Source organism: Saccopteryx bilineata, chromosome 1 (assembly GCF_036850765.1).
Source record: "Saccopteryx bilineata isolate mSacBil1 chromosome 1, mSacBil1_pri_phased_curated, whole genome shotgun sequence".
Classification (NCBI taxonomy): domain Eukaryota; kingdom Metazoa; phylum Chordata; class Mammalia; order Chiroptera; family Emballonuridae; genus Saccopteryx; species Saccopteryx bilineata.
The window spans coordinates 10,686,011-10,704,488 of NC_089490.1; the positions used below are offsets into that span (position 1 = coordinate 10,686,011).

General features: G+C 50.9%; 3 protein-coding genes across 4 annotated transcripts; 2 read left to right on the plus strand and 1 right to left on the minus strand.

Annotated features, from left to right (window-relative positions):
- Window positions 1-2,509: 2,509 nt before the first annotated feature.
- Window positions 2,510-4,888, minus strand: LOC136327082 (heat shock 70 kDa protein 1-like). Its single transcript, XM_066263923.1, has one exon. It carries the CDS (start codon window positions 4,689-4,691, stop codon window positions 2,772-2,774), a length of 1,920 nt encoding a protein of 639 aa, XP_066120020.1. The 5' UTR covers window positions 4,692-4,888; the 3' UTR covers window positions 2,510-2,771.
- Window positions 4,889-5,348: 460 nt separating this feature from the next.
- Window positions 5,349-11,415, plus strand: LOC136326978 (heat shock 70 kDa protein 1-like). 2 transcript variants are annotated; one of them, XM_066263698.1, is made up of 2 exons: window positions 5,349-5,446; window positions 7,581-11,415. In XM_066263698.1, exon 2 carries the CDS (start codon window positions 7,594-7,596, stop codon window positions 9,517-9,519), a length of 1,926 nt encoding a protein of 641 aa, XP_066119795.1. In that variant the 5' UTR covers window positions 5,349-5,446; window positions 7,581-7,593; the 3' UTR covers window positions 9,520-11,415. The 2 variants fall into 2 exon arrangements, with proteins under 2 accessions (XP_066119795.1, XP_066119886.1); XM_066263789.1 differs by lacking the exon at window positions 5,349-5,446 and adding an exon at window positions 5,622-5,637.
- An 829-nt stretch (window positions 11,416-12,244) lies between these two features.
- LSM2 (LSM2 homolog, U6 small nuclear RNA and mRNA degradation associated) lies at window positions 12,245-18,242 on the plus strand. Its single transcript, XM_066252551.1, has 6 exons — window positions 12,245-12,276; window positions 12,383-12,698; window positions 13,133-13,200; window positions 17,120-17,150; window positions 17,266-17,325; window positions 17,757-18,242. Exons 1-6 carry the CDS (start codon window positions 12,245-12,247, stop codon window positions 17,880-17,882), a joined length of 633 nt encoding a protein of 210 aa, XP_066108648.1. The 3' UTR covers window positions 17,883-18,242.
- Window positions 18,243-18,478: the final 236 nt, after the last annotated feature.

The following is an 18,478-nucleotide window of genomic DNA, read 5'->3' on the forward strand; positions in this document are numbered from 1 at the left end:
AGCTGTCCATTTCCAAACTTCCAGGGCAAGGTATCCCTGTATGTACCATTCCCTGATACTGGATTTTCTTCAAAGGCAAACAGTGAAAGGTTTGCTGAGCTTTGAGTATACATAAGCTCACAAAGTGCTTTTCTGGATTATTGATGCCTTTTTTTTTTTTATTGTTTAAGTGAAACTCATGGGACAAAATAACCTTTTTTTTCCTAATTGAATTTAGTGAGAGTTGAGCGGGGAGGGGAGAGGAGGAGTGGTAAGCATCAACTCATGGTTTACTGCTCACAAAAATTAGGGGATATTTCAAAATATATATGAAGCAAAAAGAAAACAGCATTTTTTTCCTTTTATTAAACAGAGAACATCAGAAAAGCAAACGGCAAGTCAAAGAAAGTTGTTCAATTATGCAAATGAGATGCAAAGCCAACTATTACTTCATTGGTGAAAATGCACCATATAAAAGGCTGAAAGTACTGGAGTGTCTCATGTTCCCTGGTCCTCTAATTTTTGTGAGTAGTTGCTTCTTCTATGTGTCTTGACCTGGGAAGCCCAGAATTTCGAACCAGCAACCTCAGCATTCCAGGTTGACATTTTATCCACTGCATCACGACAGGTCAGGCAAAATAACCATTTCTAATTGTTCAATTGAGTGGTACCTAGTACATTTATAGTGCTGTATTGCTATCACCTGGATCTAGTTTTAAAACATCTTTTAACCTAATTTTTTTGTGTATATGAGTGGAGAGATGAGGAGGAAGGGAGAGGGAGAGAAATGAGGGGAGAAACACTCACTTGTTGGTTCCTTTTATGTGCACTGACCTGGGATCGAACCAGCAACCTTGGTGTTTCCAGACCAAGCTCTAACCAACTGATCTAACCTGCCTAGGCCAATGCAGTTGATTTTTAAAGGAGCTCATCCCTCAAGTCTTGAGGATTTTTCTGGGTCTCAATTTTCTTTTTAATGTTTATTTTGTTGACTTTAGGGAGAGACAGAGGAAGGGAGAGAGACAAGAACATCAACCTCTTCCCCATATGTGCCCTGACCTGGGATTAAACCAGCAACCTCTGGGACACCTCTGCACTTCAGGATGCTCTAGCCAACGGATCCATCCCCTTTCCGGGCCTTTCCTGACAAGGAGACTGTGAAAGGGGTTACTTCTAGGATGCTATCAGCTTGGGCATGAAGCATCACCAAGGAAAAGCAGGCTTTAACAGGTCCTCCCAGGACAGGGCTGCAAGTTTCCCCCCTCCCTTCTAAATGAAATAAATAGACCTTTGTCATCAATGCTATTGGTTATTTGACATAACTATTTAGGGCTGAACAGAGTAAAGGTACTGACTGTGAAACCTACACTCGAAACAGAACCCAGAACCAGGCACGCAGACGCGACTTGTGGACTTGGGGGTCGCATGGCAAAAACCTGTAACACCAGAGTTGGTGTCAAGGTTCAACATCTTAGTGAACTAGACTTTACTTTCGCCTTTAAATAATTTTAGGGAAGCCAGTACCTTTAAATCTCCCCATATGCTCACCTGTGAGGGTCAAACACTACTTCAACTCAAGCGTGGTGGAATAAGGGTTAATAAATACGTAAGAGGGCTCAGCAGGGTACTTAAACACGAGAGCAACAAACCACTGGAGTCCTTCTGCTGGGGCATCAAATTCTCAATGACACCCCCCTGAAGTGCTAGTGAGGCATTTAAAATGTAGTTAATAGAAATGTGGCATTTCGATCTCAGCATCCTTTCGTAAAATAAGAATTATAGGCTGAGGGATTAGCCAAACTCTGTCATTTTAAACTAGGAGAAGTGGAGATCAGGGGCTAATGCACTTGGGCATAAGTCAGCAAACCAGTGCTTGAAATCACATCTCACTGCTGATTTAGGCCTCACGTTCTCTTTCAGGTTGAATCCAGATTCAACATCATGCCTTTATCAGGTGTACTTACAGAAACTAGCAGCCATGCCTGACCTGTGGTGGCGCAGTGGATAAAGTGTCAACCTGGAAACACTGAGGTTGCTGGTTCAAAACCCTAGCTTGCCTGGTCAAGGCACATATGGGAGTTGATGCTTCCTGCTCCTCTCCCTTCTCTCTATCTCCCCCTTCCTCTCTAAAATAAATAAATAAATAAATAAATTTAAAAAAACTAGCAGCCATTACCTTCCTAGTTAACTGCCTCTCCTTTGCCTGTTTCTCCAGGAACAACCCCAAGTCCCGTTTGAGGCCACCCTTGCACAGGGGTGAATCCCCTGACCCACCCTGAGACAACCCTGTTAGCACGGCCCTTACTTTCAGGACCCACACACCCAACCCACTGTAAACAAGCAGAGTTGTTTTTCTGCAAGTCTCAAAGAATACCATCCCTAAAAGAAAGAAATCACAATCCAATAATAGTCTTATTTCTCAGATTCAAAACCTTTCCTAAGAGGCAAATTCTCCCTGATTTGAGATACTCTAAGAAACTGGTGAAGGCCATTCTGACTTCAAAATGAAGAGGCAGATGAGACATCACTCAACTTATTTTGACTTTATTTACTCCAAACTTTTAAAAAGAAAAAAACCACCGAGTTTGGTATGATTATTACAAAAAAAGGAAATAAACAAGAGAGGGCAGTAGAAACTCATCTGCACAATTATAGTCAGGAGAAAAAAACAGCAAGTTATTTCACAAAACATGGAGTTCAACTTTGCAAACCACTTGCAAAATTGAGAGCTGATGAAACGTACATACATAAAATAGCAAGCCAACAAATATGAGAAATCTGGGAAAGGCGTCCTAATCCACCTCCTCAATGGTGGGGCCAGAGCCTCCCTTAGGGGCCTGCGCCCCGAAGCCACCCGCCCCGGGGCCGCCCGCACCCTGGTACAGGCCGCTGATGACGGGGTTACACACCTGCTCCAGCTCCTTCCTCTTGTGCTCAAACTCCTCCTTCTCCGCCAGCGTGTTGGCGTCCAGCCAGGAAATCACCTCCTGGCATTTGTCCAGCACCCGCTTCTTGTCCGCCTCGCTGATCTTGCCCCGCAGCCCCTCGTCCTCCACCGCGCTCTTCATGTTGAAGGCGTACGACTCCAGCGCGTTCTTGGCCGCCACCCGCTCGCGCTGCACCTCGTCCTCCGCTTTGTAGCGCTCCGCCTCCTGCACCATGCGCTCGATCTCCTCCTTGCTCAGGCGGCCCTTGTCGTTGGTGATGGTGATCTTGTTGGCCTTGCCCGTGCTCTTGTCCAAGGCCGTGACGTTCAGGATGCCGTTGGCGTCGATGTCAAAGGTCACCTCGATCTGGGGCACGCCCCTGGGCGCCGGCGGGATGCCACTCAGCTCGAAGCGCCCCAGCAGGTTGTTGTCCTTGGTCATGGCCCTCTCGCCCTCGTACACCTGGATCAGCACCCCGGGCTGGTTGTCCGAGTAGGTGGTGAAGATCTGCGTCTGCTTCGTGGGGATGGTGGAGTTGCGCTTGATCAGGGCCGTCATCACGCCCCCGGCCGTCTCCAGACCCAGCGACAGGGGAGCCACGTCCAGCAGCAGCAGGTCCTGCACGTTCTCGGACTTGTCCCCCATCAGGATGGCCGCCTGCACCGCCGCCCCGTACGCCACCGCCTCGTCCGGGTTGATGCTCTTGTTGAGTTCGCGCCCGTTGAAGAAGTCCTGCAGCAGCTTCTGCACCTTGGGGATGCGCGTGGAGCCGCCCACCAGCACCAGGTCGTGGATCTGCGCCTTGTCCAGCTTGGCGTCGCGCAGGGCCTTCTCCACGGGCTCCAGGGTGCCCCGGAACAGGTCGGAGCACAGCTCCTCGAAGCGCGCCCGCGTGATGGACGTGTAGAAGTCGATGCCCTCGAACAGGGAGTCGATCTCCAGGCTGGCCTGCGTGCTGGACGACAGGGTCCTCTTGGCCCTCTCGCAGGCCGTGCGCAGCCGCCGCACGGCTCGCTTGTTCTGGCTGATGTCCTTCTTGTGCTTCCTCTTGAACTCCTCCACGAAGTGGCTCACCAGCCGGTTGTCAAAGTCCTCCCCTCCCAGGTGCGTGTCGCCGGCCGTGGCCTTCACCTCGAAGATGCCGTCGTCGATCGTCAGGATGGACACGTCGAACGTGCCCCCGCCCAGGTCGAAGATGAGCACGTTGCGCTCCCCCTTGCCCGTCCTGTCCAGCCCGTAGGCGATGGCGGCCGCCGTGGGCTCGTTGATGATCCTCAGCACGTTCAGCCCCGCGATCACCCCCGCGTCCTTGGTGGCCTGGCGCTGCGAGTCGTTGAAGTAGGCCGGCACGGTGATCACCGCGTTGGTCACCGGGTAGCCCAGGTACGCCTCGGCGATCTCCTTCATCTTGGTCAACACCATGGACGAGATCTCCTCGGGGTAGAACGCCTTGGTCTCCCCCTTGTAGCTCACCTGCACCTTGGGCTTGTCCGCGTCGCTGATCACCTGGAAAGGCCAGTGCTTCATGTCCGACTGCACCACCGCGTCGCCGAACTTGCGGCCGATCAGCCGCTTGGCGTCGAACACGGTGTTCTGCGGGTTCAGCGCCACCTGGTTCTTGGCCGCGTCCCCGATCAGCCGCTCCGTGTCGGTGAAGGCCACGTAGCTGGGGGTGGTGCGGTTGCCCTGGTCGTTGGCGATGATCTCCACCTTGCCGTGCTGGAACACCCCGACGCACGAGTAGGTGGTGCCCAGGTCGATGCCGATGGCCGTGGTTTTAGCCATGCCGCTGCCTTGTTCTCGCGCCGGGCGCTGAAGGTTCGGGTCTCTTCTGAAAACCTCGGTCCTTTCCGAGGCAGGAGACGGAACGCCGGGATAGCAGAAGTTTGTCCTCGGAGGCTCGGATCCGCGGCGGCTGCGTCCACGAACAATAGGCTGACAAAAACAGAGCAAACGCCACTCTAGGCGGCTGGGTAGCTGTGTGTAGTCGCGGCTGATTGTATTTATATTTCTTCACCGAGTCCCGCCTCTTCCCCGCTCCTCCAATCCTCGCGCTAGGCGGGGCGGCGAGTCGGGAATTTTCTCGAGGGTTCGCTGTGCGTCCTGCCCCCCGGTCTTTCTCAGACCAATCAGCGTCCTTGGTCCCGCTTCTCCCAGAACCCTCCAGACTGTTCTGGGGTTTGCTGGGCTGGTGCGGCACCGGGGAAGGGGGAAGGATGTGGTGGTGGGAGGAGCCCTGGGTGGGAGGGGCCCGCCTGGCTGTCGTGGTGACGGTAAGAAGCGGGTGGGAGGGGGCGTGGGCATGCTGACGCCCCGCCCCTAGGCCGCGTTACAATGGAAGTGCTATCTCTGACCTCACCGCTAGTAGCGGAACGCGGTGATAGGACTGGGTTTGGCTCAAAGTTAGGGAGGGAGGGAGGGCGGGCGGGTGGGGGTGGGTGTGGGGACAGCTGGCCGCACACGGTGGATTTTGAGTGATCCCTACTAGGGCTTCGCAAACCGAACATTGCCAAACTGGAGCGAAGACGGCGGGAAACTAGGTGACCGGGAGGGCCGGTTGTAATGGGGTGGGAATAGGCAGGACTGGTAGGTCCTCGTGTGACACAGTGCCGCAAGGCTCTCTATTGAGTTCGTTCAAATCTAAGTGTGGGGGGGCGTGCCAACCACGGTGGGGGAGCCTTTGAAGAGCTCAAGGTGCAGTGAATTGGCTGGTCACAGCTGCTGGAAAGAGGTAGAGGAGCCGGTTTGTCCTTGTCTGTAGATGACGGGATTTTTTTTTTTTTTTGAAGTTCACTTATTTACTTTTAAATTATTGATTGATTTGCAGGAGAGACATTCATTTGTTGTTCCGCCTAGTTGTGCACTTACTGGTGGCCTGTATGTGTCCTAACCAGGTTCACACCCGCACCCTTGGTATTTCAAGTTGATGTTCTTAAGGGACTGAGCTAACTGGCTAGGGCCCATAATGGGACTTTTTAAGGTAAAAGGTTAAACACAGATACTACGTGGAGTGCCCCACCTCACCTGATAAAACTTCTGAGGGCTGCAGAGGGTTCCTGACAGCCCCGATTCACTCCCACATATCCCTAGAAGAGGGTAAAGGAGCCCAGGAAGGCAGCTAAACCCAAGTGTGGCGATTAATGTCTCATGCAGAGACCAGAGGGTAAAACAATCTTAGTTCAGCAGGAGACAGATCCAGTCTCAAAATAAAATGTATCAAGACTTAGGACAGGACACTTGAGTCAGGAACTGTGAGAAATTCAAAACAATTACACCCCACTGCACTTGACCTGTGGTAGTGCAGTAGATAAAGCGTCGTCCTGGAACGCTGAGGTCACCGGTTCAAAACCCTGGGCTTGTCTAGTCCAGGCACATATGGGAGTTGATGCTTCCTGCTCCTCCCCCTTCTCTCTAAAAATGAGTAAATAGCCTGACCAGGCGGTGGCACAGTGGATAGAGCGTCAGACTGGGATGCAGAAGACCCAAGTTCGAGACCCTGAAGTCGCTAGCTTGAGTGTGGGATCATCTGGTTTGAGCAAAAGCCCACCAGCTTGAAACCAAGGTCGCTGGCTCCAGCAAGGGGTTACTGGGTCTGCTGAAGGCCCACGGTCAGGGCACATATGAGAGGGCAATCAATGAACAACTAAGGTGTTGCAACATGCAATGAAAAACTAATGATTGATGCTTCTCATCTCTCTCCGTTCCTGTCTGTCTGTCCCTGTCTGTCCCTCTCTCTGACTCACTCTGTCTCTGTAAAAAATAAAGTTAAAATAAATAAAAACAAGTAAATAAGAAACATCTATAAAAAAAATTACACCCACCGCCTTCCCCCTTCCAGTAGGCTAAGAATGCTTAGGTCTACCTTGTCCAAAAAAAATGGAAGCATGCATGGTCTAGAAGAGATATTTGTATTCCAGAAAGGTGTCTGTACACAGAGTTCACGACAGCATTATTCACGATAGCCATCAGGTAGATGCAGCCTGAATGTCCACAGAGGGAATAGATAAATAAAATGTGGATACCCCATAGAATTTTATTCCACCTTAAAAAAGAAGAAAAATCAAAAAAAAAAAAAAAAAAAAAAAAGAAGGAAAATCATATGGCCTGACCAGGCAGTGTTGCAGTGGATAGAGTATCGGCCTGGGACACTGAGGACCCAGGTTCAAAACTCCAAAGTCACTGGCTTGAGCACTGGGTCACTGGCTCAGCTGGAGCTTCTTGGTCAAGGCACAGATGAGAAAGCAATCAATGAACAACTAAGGCGCCGCAACAAATCGATGCTTCTCATCTCTCTGCCTTACTTTCTCGCAAAAAGTAAAATAAAATAAAATTTTTAAAAAGCAGACGAAATGTGTTACTATGCTAAATGAAATACTCCAGTCACAAAAAGAGAAATAGTGTATAATTCCGCTACTATGAGTTATCTAGAGCAGTAAAATTTGTAGAGATGTCAAGTGGTGGTTTCCAGGGTCTGTTGGGAGTAGGGAATGGTGAGTTGTTTAATGGGCATGGAATTTCAGTTTTGTAAGATAAAGAGTTCTGGAGATTGGCTAGACAACAATGTGAATGAACTTACTACTGATAAATTTCATGTTATGAGTACTTTACCACAGCTAAAAATAGTAAATTGAAGAAGTATCCTGCTGAGACTTTATCGCACTTTTTTCTCAATAGGTCTCGGAAAACCATGGCTACTGCTAAGGCCACGGCCATCGGCATCGACCTGGGCACCACCTACTCGTGCGTCGGGGTGTTCCAGCACGGCAAGGTGGAGATCATCGCCAACGACCAGGGCAACCGCACCACCCCCAGCTACGTGGCCTTCACCGACACGGAGCGGCTGATCGGGGACGCGGCCAAGAACCAGGTGGCGCTGAACCCGCAGAACACCGTGTTCGACGCCAAGCGGCTGATTGGCAGAAAATTTAATGATCCTGTAGTGCAATCAGATATGAAACTTTGGCCGTTTCAGGTAATCAATGAAGGAGGCAAGCCCAAGGTATTGGTGTCCTACAAAGGAGAGAAGAAAGCGTTCTACCCCGAGGAGATCTCGTCCATGGTGCTGACCAAGATGAAGGAGACTGCTGAGGCTTTTCTGGGCCACTCTATCACCAATGCGGTGATCACCGTGCCGGCCTATTTCAACGACTCTCAACGCCAGGCCACCAAGGATGCAGGCGTGATTGCGGGTCTCAACGTGCTAAGAATTATCAATGAACCCACAGCTGCTGCCATTGCCTATGGCTTAGATAGAGCAGGTCAGGGAGAGCGACACGTTTTGATCTTCGACCTGGGCGGGGGCACGTTCGACGTGTCCATCCTGACGATCGACGACGGCATCTTCGAGGTGAAGGCCACGGCCGGCGACACGCACCTGGGAGGGGAGGACTTTGACAACCGGCTGGTGAGCCACTTCGTGGAGGAGTTCAAGAGGAAGCACAAGAAGGACATCAGCCAGAACAAGCGAGCCGTGCGGCGGCTGCGCACAGCCTGCGAGAGGGCCAAGAGGACCCTGTCGTCCAGCACGCAGGCCAACTTGGAAATTGATTCACTTTACGAAGGCATCGACTTCTACACGTCCATCACCAGAGCCCGGTTTGAAGAGCTGTGTGCAGACCTCTTTAGGAATACCCTGGAGCCCGTGGAGAAGGCTCTTCGGGACGCCAAGATGGATAAGGCTAAAATCCATGACATTGTTTTAGTTGGGGGCTCCACGCGCATCCCCAAGGTGCAGAGGCTGCTACAGGACTACTTTAATGGCCGTGACCTCAACAAGAGCATCAACCCGGACGAGGCGGTGGCATACGGGGCGGCGGTGCAGGCGGCCATCCTGATGGGGGACAAGTCCGAGAACGTGCAGGACCTGCTGCTGCTGGACGTGGCTCCCCTGTCGCTGGGTCTGGAGACGGCCGGGGGCGTGATGACGGCCCTGATCAAGCGCAACTCCACCATCCCCACGAAGCAGACGCAGATCTTCACCACCTACTCGGACAACCAGCCCGGGGTGCTGATCCAGGTGTACGAGGGCGAGAGGGCCATGACCAAGGACAACAACCTGCTGGGGCGCTTCGAGCTGAGTGGCATCCCGCCAGCGCCCAGGGGCGTGCCCCAGATCGAGGTGACCTTTGACATCGACGCCAACGGCATCCTTAATGTTACAGCCACGGACAAGAGCACGGGCAAGGCCAACAAGATCACCATCACCAACGACAAGGGCCGCCTGAGCAAGGAGGAGATCGAGCGCATGGTGCAGGAGGCGGAGCGCTACAAAGCGGAGGACGAGGTGCAGAGAGAGAGAATTGCAGCCAAAAATGGCTTAGAATCCTATGCTTTTAATATGAAGAGTGCTGTGGGTGAGGAAGGGTTGAAGGGTAAGATTAGTGAGTCGGATAAAAAGAAAATACTGGACAAGTGCAATGAGGCCCTTTCGTGGCTGGAGGCCAACCAACTGGCTGAGAAAGATGAGTTTGAGCACAAGAGGAAGGAACTGGAGCAGGTGTGCAACCCCGTCATCACCAAACTCTACCAAGGCGGATGCACTGGGCCGACCTGCGGGACAGGGTACTCGCCCGGACAGGCCACCACTGGCCCCACCATTGAAGAAGTAGACTAATCTTACTTGGCATTGAAAGGTTCTACGGTGCCTCTCAGGTGAATTTGTTCCCCTCACCTTCAGACTTTGTTATGATTCTTGAATTAACTGGACGGAACCGAAGTGACCATCATTTTGGGATTCTAAAGGGAGAGTGTCATATGCCATCTTTCCACACTCCAGGCCCTGCTTCTGACTGTGGAATGAGGCTCTTAGGGAAGCGAGGCCCCTCTGAGAACCAACGGATGAATTTGAATATCTTTTGTCTCCAGACTCCCCAACTTTCTTCTCCTTTGTGTGGAAAGCTACTTGTCCTTCGGTAAATTTGTTCCTAAAGCAGATTTCTTCTGGTATCCTTAGGCTGTGAGTGTATTTTGAAAAGCACGTGGCAAGAGCATGTGTGGTTGGAGCTATTGTGCATGATTAAGCTGCTAAGGGCAAAGTATTTGAATTTTTACGAGCTCATTGTTTTAAACAGGAAAATGATGGGATCATTAGTCACTTTCAGCCCCGGTTAGAGCAGTTACTCATCATAATTACTAGTTATTCCATGATAGACTGGTTCAGGTGCTCAGAGTTCAGCTGGGGAACAAACTTCTCCTTGATGTTACCTGCAGGTGGGGTCTAGGTCCAGTGTCTGTGCCCCCAGCGTCCATTATTATATCTTTTACATGCAGAAAACATTTCTACAACAGAACTCCTGACAAATGGGTACTTTTGTGCAAGAAGAGACATGGAGGATTTGGTATGGTCTTATTTCTTCAAAAAATACTTTCACCTGTTAGGTCATATCACATGTTTATGAAAGTCTTGGGGACAAAGGCATAGAAATATGTGTAACGGAATTTGTAACGCTTTGTATTTGAGGGGGCACATTTGGATGTGAAATATTATGCGGAGGCGTGGCTGTCACAGGGCAGTTTTATTTTCTAGCAGCAAGTGAAGGAGATGGGATTCATATCCGAAGCTCTGCCTCCTTTTATTTGTTTGTAAATAGGTGTTTAAATGTTTATTTTATTTACTTTAGACAAAGAGGAAGGGGGGGGGAGAGAGAGAGAGAGAGAGAGAGAGAGAAGGAGAAGGGAGAGATGGTTGCTTCTCCTGTGTGCCCTGACAGGAATCAAACCCAGGACATCCACATGCCGAGCTGAAGCTCTACCACTGAGCCAACCAGCCAGGGCCAGGAGTGAAACTTTGTTTATTGCCTGACCTGTGGTGGCACAGTGGATGGGGCGTCAACTTGGAACCCTGAGGTCGCCAGTCGGAAACCCTGGGCTTACCCGGTCAAGACACATGGGAGCGGATGCTCTCTGCTCCTCCCCCTTCTCTCTCTCTCTCTTTCCTCTCCCTAAAATAAATAAATAAAAGTCTTAGGCCCTGGCCGGTTGGCTCAGCGGTAGAGTGTCGGCCTGGCGTGCGGGGGACCCGGGTTCGATTCCCGGCCAGGGCACATAGGAGAAGCGCCCATTTGCTTCTCCACCCCCCCCTTCCGACGCCCCGGAGGGGCAGAGCATTGCCCCCTGGTGGGCAGAGCGTTGCCCCTGGTGGGCGTGCTGGGTGGATCTCGGTCGGGCGCATGCGGGAGTCTGACTGTCTCTCCCCATTTCCAGCTTCAGAAAAATAAAATAAAAAATTTAAAAAAAAAGTAGCTTAACAGTTTGCCTGACCAGGCGGTGGCGCAGTGGATAGAGCGTTGGACCGGGATGCGGAATACCCAGGTTCGAGACCCCGAGGTCACCAGCTTGGACCCAAGGTCGCTGGCTCCAGCGAGGGGTTGCTCGGTCTGCTGAAGACCTGCGGTCAAGGCACATGTGAGAGGGCAGTCAATGAACAGCTAAGGTGTTGCAACGTGCAATGAAAAACTGATGATTGATGCTTCTCATCTCTCTCCGTTCCTGTCTGTCTGTCCCTGTCTATCCCTCTCTCTGACTCACTCTCTGTCTCTGTAAAAAAAATAAATAAATAAATAAATAAAAGTCTTACTTTAATGACTTTTTTTTTTTTAATTTATTGATTTTAGAGACAGGAAGGAGAGAGACAGAAACACGGATGTTTCTGTATGTGTCCTGACCGGGAACAAAATGGCAAAGGTGTATCAGGACAGTAGGAACCCTTTCATAGTATCATCCTGGTCTCGGGGACTGAACGTGTCATCTCCCCCCTCCACGGTTTTACTGTTTGTTTATTATAATCCAGTTTTGTGTGTATCATTTGCACGTGACAATTAATGTAGGGAATTTAAGTAGGAAGAAATTAGATGATCATCTGCTACCGCCACTACCCCCACAGCCATATACTATACAGACGGGCTGTCCCCTACGGCCCTCACACTTCTTAAAGCAGTCAACGAATAGCAGGTTAGCGGAATGGTCCTATGTGTGTTCCAGACAAAACAACAAGGCCTCGATTTTTGTCTTATTGAAAGAATTCAATCAAGAGACAAAGTGCAGCAAGCCAAGTGAGAGTTTATTGGCCGTGCAGGAGGAAAAGTCAGAGGAAAGGGGGCCTCAGAGACTTGTTCAGGGGCTTAGCCCGGGACTAGCTTGCCCAGTGTGCTCCCCTAGCTGCAAGCCTCCTGAGGTCCCTCGGAGACCCGGGCCAGGAAGAGTCGCCGGCAAAGAAGGGGATGGGGACAGGGGAAAAGAACCGACTTCCTCCCTCACGGGAGAGAGGGGTGTTGTTTTTTGTGGGGGGAGGAGGTTACTTTTTAAGGAACTGTATAGGTACAGAAAAGTGTACGTACATCATGAGGCTTCACAAACGTCCCCACAGTTTTCAGTAGGAAGTGTCTATAGGGTGTGAGCGAATCGCACAGCGGATAGCCCCGCCTAGGACAAGAAAAACCTCGGGGAAGCGAGGAGCTTCTGGGACCTTCTCGCAACAGCTGGGGCCGCGCCTGCGCGGTGGAGCCCGCCGCCGCCGCCGCCGCCGAGGGCGGGGCCCGGGAGGCGGGAAGCCCCGCCCCGTCTCGGCGTCAGCGCGCCCGCCGCTCCACGCCGCCGGCTCTCGGGACCGGCCCGCCGCGCGCGCGCCTTCGGGACTCCGCGCTGCCCACACCGCTGCCCGCGCCGCTCCCCGCCCGCCCCGCGCGCGGGCTCGCGCTCCGCCTCCCGCCCGGCTACGGCCTCCCGCCGGCGGCATCAGGGCATCAGGGCCTCGCCTTCCCGGTCCGGCCGGCAGCCCGCTGCGCGAGCGCCATGGTAGGTGTCGTGACGTCACAAGGGGCGCCCTCGGGGAGCGCGGGCGGGCCGGGCGGTTGGGGTCCCAGTCGGGGTCCGGGTGGGGATCCCGGCCTCGGCCCGCGGCACTGCAGTGGGGCCCTGGGGTGCCCTCCGCCCTTAGTGCCTGCTTCCCGAGATGCCTGGGACCCCCGGAGAGCTGCTGAACTGAGCCCCCAGCCGGGTCGGCCCGAGGGGTGCAGGGCGGAGCCCCTCTCCGAGGCTCAGTGAAGTGTGCAGAATCTCTGGGCCCCAGCTGTTCCTCTCTGTCGCCGAGGGTGCCTTCTCTTGAAGTTCTGAGACCTGCCCCAGACGTGGTGGGGACCCCAGTACCGGTATTTGATGGTAGTGGCCCAAGGCCACTCCTCCCCACCACGTCTCTCCTGTGTGACGGTTTTCCCTCTCTTGCCCAATAGCTCTTCTATTCCTTTTTCAAGTCCCTTGTGGGCAAAGATGTGGTCGTGGAGCTGAAGAATGACCTGAGGTAGGTCCCTGCTGCAACAAGTCTGTAGGGGTAGGTGTGCCCAGGGCCCTGGAACCTCTGTAATTGGACAAGTATTTGAGGGCAAGGTGGGAGAGATACAGAAGAAATAAATGACTTGTGCCTTAAAACTGACAGATTAGCTGGGGTGTTATTTCTTGTGTTGGAAAAAAAAATACAATATGTATATAAAGAGTAAGTCCACAGAGGTCAGAGTGGAGGCATCAACATTTTTTACAAAATAGACATAGTTTTTTTTTTTCCAATTAAACTATATACTCCTTTGACTCAACTTCCATAAACGTAAGAATCATTTCCACAAGTAAAGATGTATATACAAAGTTGTGGGGGTTTTTTTCTAAGTGAGAGAGACAGGAAAGGGAGAGAGATGAGAAGCATCAACTCATAGTTGCAGCACTTTAGTTTTCATTGATTGCTTTCTCATACGTGCCTGACTGGGGGGGCTCAAGCTGAGTCAGTGACCCCTTGCTCAAGCCACCGACCCTGAGCTCAAGCCAGATGAGCCCGCGCTCAAGCTGGTGACCTCAGGGTTTTGAATCTTGGAACTCAGCATCTCAGGTCAGTTCTATCCACTACACCATTACCAGGCAGACAGCTTTTACATTTTTTTATAAAGATTTTATTGATTTTTACAGAGGATAGAGAGAAAGGCAGGGAGAAGAGTGAGAAGCATCAACTTGTAAGCAGTCGCTTGTTGTATGTGCCTTGATCTGGCAAGCCCAGGGTTTCCAACAAGCAACCTCAGCACTCCAGGTCGACACTGCACCACCGCAGGTCAGGCAGGAGATAATTTTAATGGAAGAAACATGGACATGGCAGGGAAGGGTAAGGAGAGGGCCTCACCTTTTACATCGCAGATTTTCTGTGTGACATCAGCAGGGCGTAGGGTATTATTTTTTTTTAATTAGGTTTCTTTCTTTCATAATCGAGATTTTATTGGTTGTTTTGAGGCTAAGTAAACAGATATTTTAATTTGTACACAATTCTTTTTTCTTAAATGTTTTTAAAAACTTGACTCATTTTAGAGAGGAGAGAGAGAGAGAGAGAGAGAGAGAGAAGAGGGGGAGGAGCAGGGAGCATCATCCCATATGTGCCTTGACCTGGCAAGCCCAGGGTTTTGAACCGGAGACCTCAGAGTTCCAGGTTGAAGCTTTGTCCACTGCGCCACCACAGGCCAGGCAGGGCATAGGGTATTGATGGCATATCGATTATAGCTATATAGAGACAAGTGTGGAAGCCAGAACCAACCCTAGGCAATTCTGTGAGACAACTTGTTTTTATTTTTCTCTTTTCTCCTTCCTGGGCCTTCCACAGGGCAAAAAACTTATGTTTTAGCTCCAAGTCCTAAAGCAAGGACAAGATTCAAAGGTAGTCCACTGGGTTGGGAAAGAGTTCTTTCTCTTAGGTTTATTGTCTGTTTTTTGGTTTTGTTTTTTATTTGACTTTTTTTTTTTTAATTTTTATTTATTTATTTATTTATTCATTCATTTTAGAGAGGAGAGAGAGAGGGAGAGAGACAGAGAGGAGAGAGAGACAGGGGGGAGGAGCTGGAAGCATCAACTCCCATATGTGCCTTGACCAGGCAAGCCCAGGGTTTTGAACCGGCGACCTCAGCATTTCCAGGTCGACGCTTTATCCACTGCGCCACCACAGGTCAGGCTTTTATTTGACTTTTAGAGAGAGGAAGGGAGAGAGACAGAAACACTGTTCTGTACGTGACCTGACTGGGGACTGAAACCACAGCCTCTGGCATATCGGGATGATGCTCTAACCAACCGAGCTGTCTGGCCAGGTTCAGCCCACATTTTTTTTTTTTTTTTTAATTTTTATTTATTCATTTTAGAGGAGAGAGAGAGAGAGAAAGAAAGGGGGGAGGAGCAGGAAGCATCAACTCCCATATATGCCCTGACCGGCTGGCCCAGGGTTTTGAACCGGCAACCTCAGCATTCCAGGTCGACGCTTTATCCACTGTGCCACCACAGGTCAGGTTCAGACCACTTTTATGCCAAATATCTCATTCTTAAAGGATTCAGTGAAATCATACCACCTTCCTTACACATTTCCTGAAAGTTGCCTCATTGCTGTGGTTGGTGTTGAGGTGCTGTTAAAGACTTTTCTGCAGCTAGGGATATGGTGACACTGCCACCGAGAGACAGTAGAGCTCAGATACTGGGGGTTTTTTGTTTGGTTGGCTTGGTTTTTTTTGAGAGGAGGGGAGATAGTGAAACAGATTCTTGCATGCACCCGGACCGGTATCCACCTGCCAACTCCCGTCTGGGGCCAAGCTTGAATCAATTGAGCTATCTTTTTTTTTTACAGCGACAGAGAGAGGGATAGATAGGGATAGACAGACAGGAATGGAGAGATGAGAAGCATCAATCATTAGTTTTTCATTGCGCGTTGCGACACCTTAGTTGTTCATTCATTGCTTTCTCATATGTGCCTTGACCGTGGGCCTTCAGCAGACCGAGTAACCCCTTGCTCGAGCCAGAGACCTTGGGTCCAAGCGGTTGAACTTTTGCTCAAACCAGATGAGCCCTCGCTCAAGCTGGCAACCTTGGGGTCTGGGTCCTTTGCATCCCAGTCCAACGCTCTATTCACTGCGCCACCGCCTGGTCAGGCTCAATTGAGCTATCTTTAAGACGTTATTTATTCATTTTAGAAAGGGGAGAGAGAGAGAGAAGGGGAAGGAGCAGGAAGCATCAACTCCCATATGTGCCTTGACCAAGGAAGCCAGGGTTTCAAACCTGCGACTTCAGCATTCCAGCTTTACCCACTGCACCACCACAGGTCAGGCACGATAATGATGGTTTTTTTTGTTTTTTTTTAGAGACAGAGAGTGAGTCAGAGGGAGGGATAGACAGGGACAGACAGACAGGAACGGAGAGAGATGAGAAGCATCAATCATTAGTTTTTCATTGCATGTTGCAACACCTTAGTTGTTCATTAATTGCTTTCTCATATGTGCCTTGACCGGGGGCCTTCAGCAGTGAGACCCTGGTTTGTAGATGTCAGACGAGAATTACAGAAATGTTAGACATCAGCAGACGATGCGGGTTCATGGGACCTACAGAGTAGAGAAACACAGTCCCTGGGATGCAAGGGTGTGAGGCTTAGCGTTGAAGCCACTGACAGAAGCTGGGGGAGTGAGGTAGCAAAGCTTAGAGCGCTGGTGTGCAGATAGTATGCCTCATTACCATGTCAGGGTCCTGGGGACTGGGGAAGGGTGTGCAGATAGTATGCCTCATTACCATGTCAGGGTCCTGGGGACTGGGGAAGGGTGTGCAGATAGTATGCCTCATTACCATGTCAGGGTCCTGGGGACTGGGGAAGGGTGTGCAGATAGTATGCCTCATTACCATGTCAGGGTCCTGGGGACTGGGGAAGGGAAGGAACATCCCTTGTTCTTTCATCAAGAGAAATGCTAGCTGCTTTATCTACTTTACACATGGAGCTCTGGTTCCAAAGCAGTAAATGTTTGAAATAGCAGAAGATTCTTGGGTCAGACAGATGTGGGCTTATTTGTTCTTGAGCAAATTGAGCCCCTGGGTGGTAATAGCTACTTTGTAAAGTAGCTAAGTTATAAAGCGGCTGTGAAAATTACAAATGCTGTATGGAATACAGGAGAAATACAAGTGCAGTGCATCACAGTTGTCTAATGGCAGCTCTGGAGAGTGGGCTGGTGTAGGGAAAAATGTACAATCTAAAATAACAGTGCCCTGGAAGCCCTGATTGGCCACTCTAGGGCTCAGGAACGCCCCCTTCTGGTTCTACCTGTCCTGACTTCCTCAAGTGCCTGGCTTCCTTCCCCCAGCCATGTTCTTATCTCAGCTCTCAAGTCACCTCTATGTTGCCGTTGGTGTCAGTTAATTTTATTCTTCCTTCCCTCTGTCCCTGGCAGCATCTGTGGAACTCTCCATTCTGTGGATCAGGTGAGACAAAACAAGAGCCCAGCACTGGCTTGGGGCAGGAGATGGGGAGAGCTAATGGTGGGGCTCATGTATTTTGTCTCCAGGGCTAACAGTGGTGTTCATCTTCTTGTCTTAGTATCTCAACATCAAACTAACCGACATCAGTGTCACAGATCCTGAGAAATACCCTCACATGGTGAGTTGGAGATGGTGGAAAAGAGGAAACACCTCTAAAAGCAGGACATTTTTTTTTCTTTTTGAGTGGAAGGAGATAGACAAACTCTCTCCTGCATGTGCCCCGATGGGGATCTACCTGGCAACCCCCTCCCCACTGGGGCCAATGCTCTAATCAACTGAGCTATTTTTAGTGCCTGAGGCTAATGCTAAGACCAACAAGCTATCCTCAGTGCCTGGACAGAGGCTCAAACCAATTGAGCCACTGGCTGGGAGGGGAAGAAGAAGAGAAGAGGGGGGGTGGAACAGATGGTTGCTTCTTCTGTGTGCCCTGATCAGGAATTGAACCCAGGACATCCATATGCCAGGCTGATGTCTTACTACTGAGCCAACCAGCCAGGGCGGTGGAGTACATTTTTAAGGGTGTTTTCACGTTTGCCTATCTTTGTCCAGTTATCAGTGAAGAACTGCTTCATCCGCGGCTCCGTGGTCCGCTACGTGCAGCTGCCAGCCGACGAGGTGGACACGCAGTTACTGCAGGACGCAGCAAGAAAGGAGGCCCTGCAGCAGAAACAGTGATGGCTCTTCCTCTCCTGCCCTCCCCACTTCAATTCGCGGTCCTTGGCCCAGTGTTCCAGCCAAGGACACTTCCACCCGTACATGAGGTGTTGCATTTTTGGTTTAACAGTGAAGGCACCTTTTTTTATTTTAAGCGATGAGTAGATCATAGGACTAATAATGGGGAGAGCTATCCTCAGTGAGAAGGGGGCAGAGAAGTTGTCTGGGGAACTGCAAGATGTTCCTTAACCCAGCACATGCCTTTCTGACTCCTTCCTCAGAGATGGTGGGAGAGGCTCCCAGCTCTCTCCAGAGCAGCATGCAGTTCATTTGGGGGTGGAGGGAATCTGTCCCGCATCGGGAATAAAACTTATGATGCAAGTTTCTGGTTCTGTGTGTTTGGTGAGGGAGGCTGGAGGGTGGGAAAGGATTTGAATTCATTCAGGCTGTTCCCCTTCATTGCCCCAGCCGTGAGTGCAGCCCAGCTTCCCAGGATTACCTGCCACTACTGTCCGTAGTCTAAACCCCCGTCTACTGCCACCTTGGCGGGGTGACAGTTTGCTGAACGCGCCCCTACCGACGTGGCCTTTTGTTCAGACTGCACCTTCGATGAACGC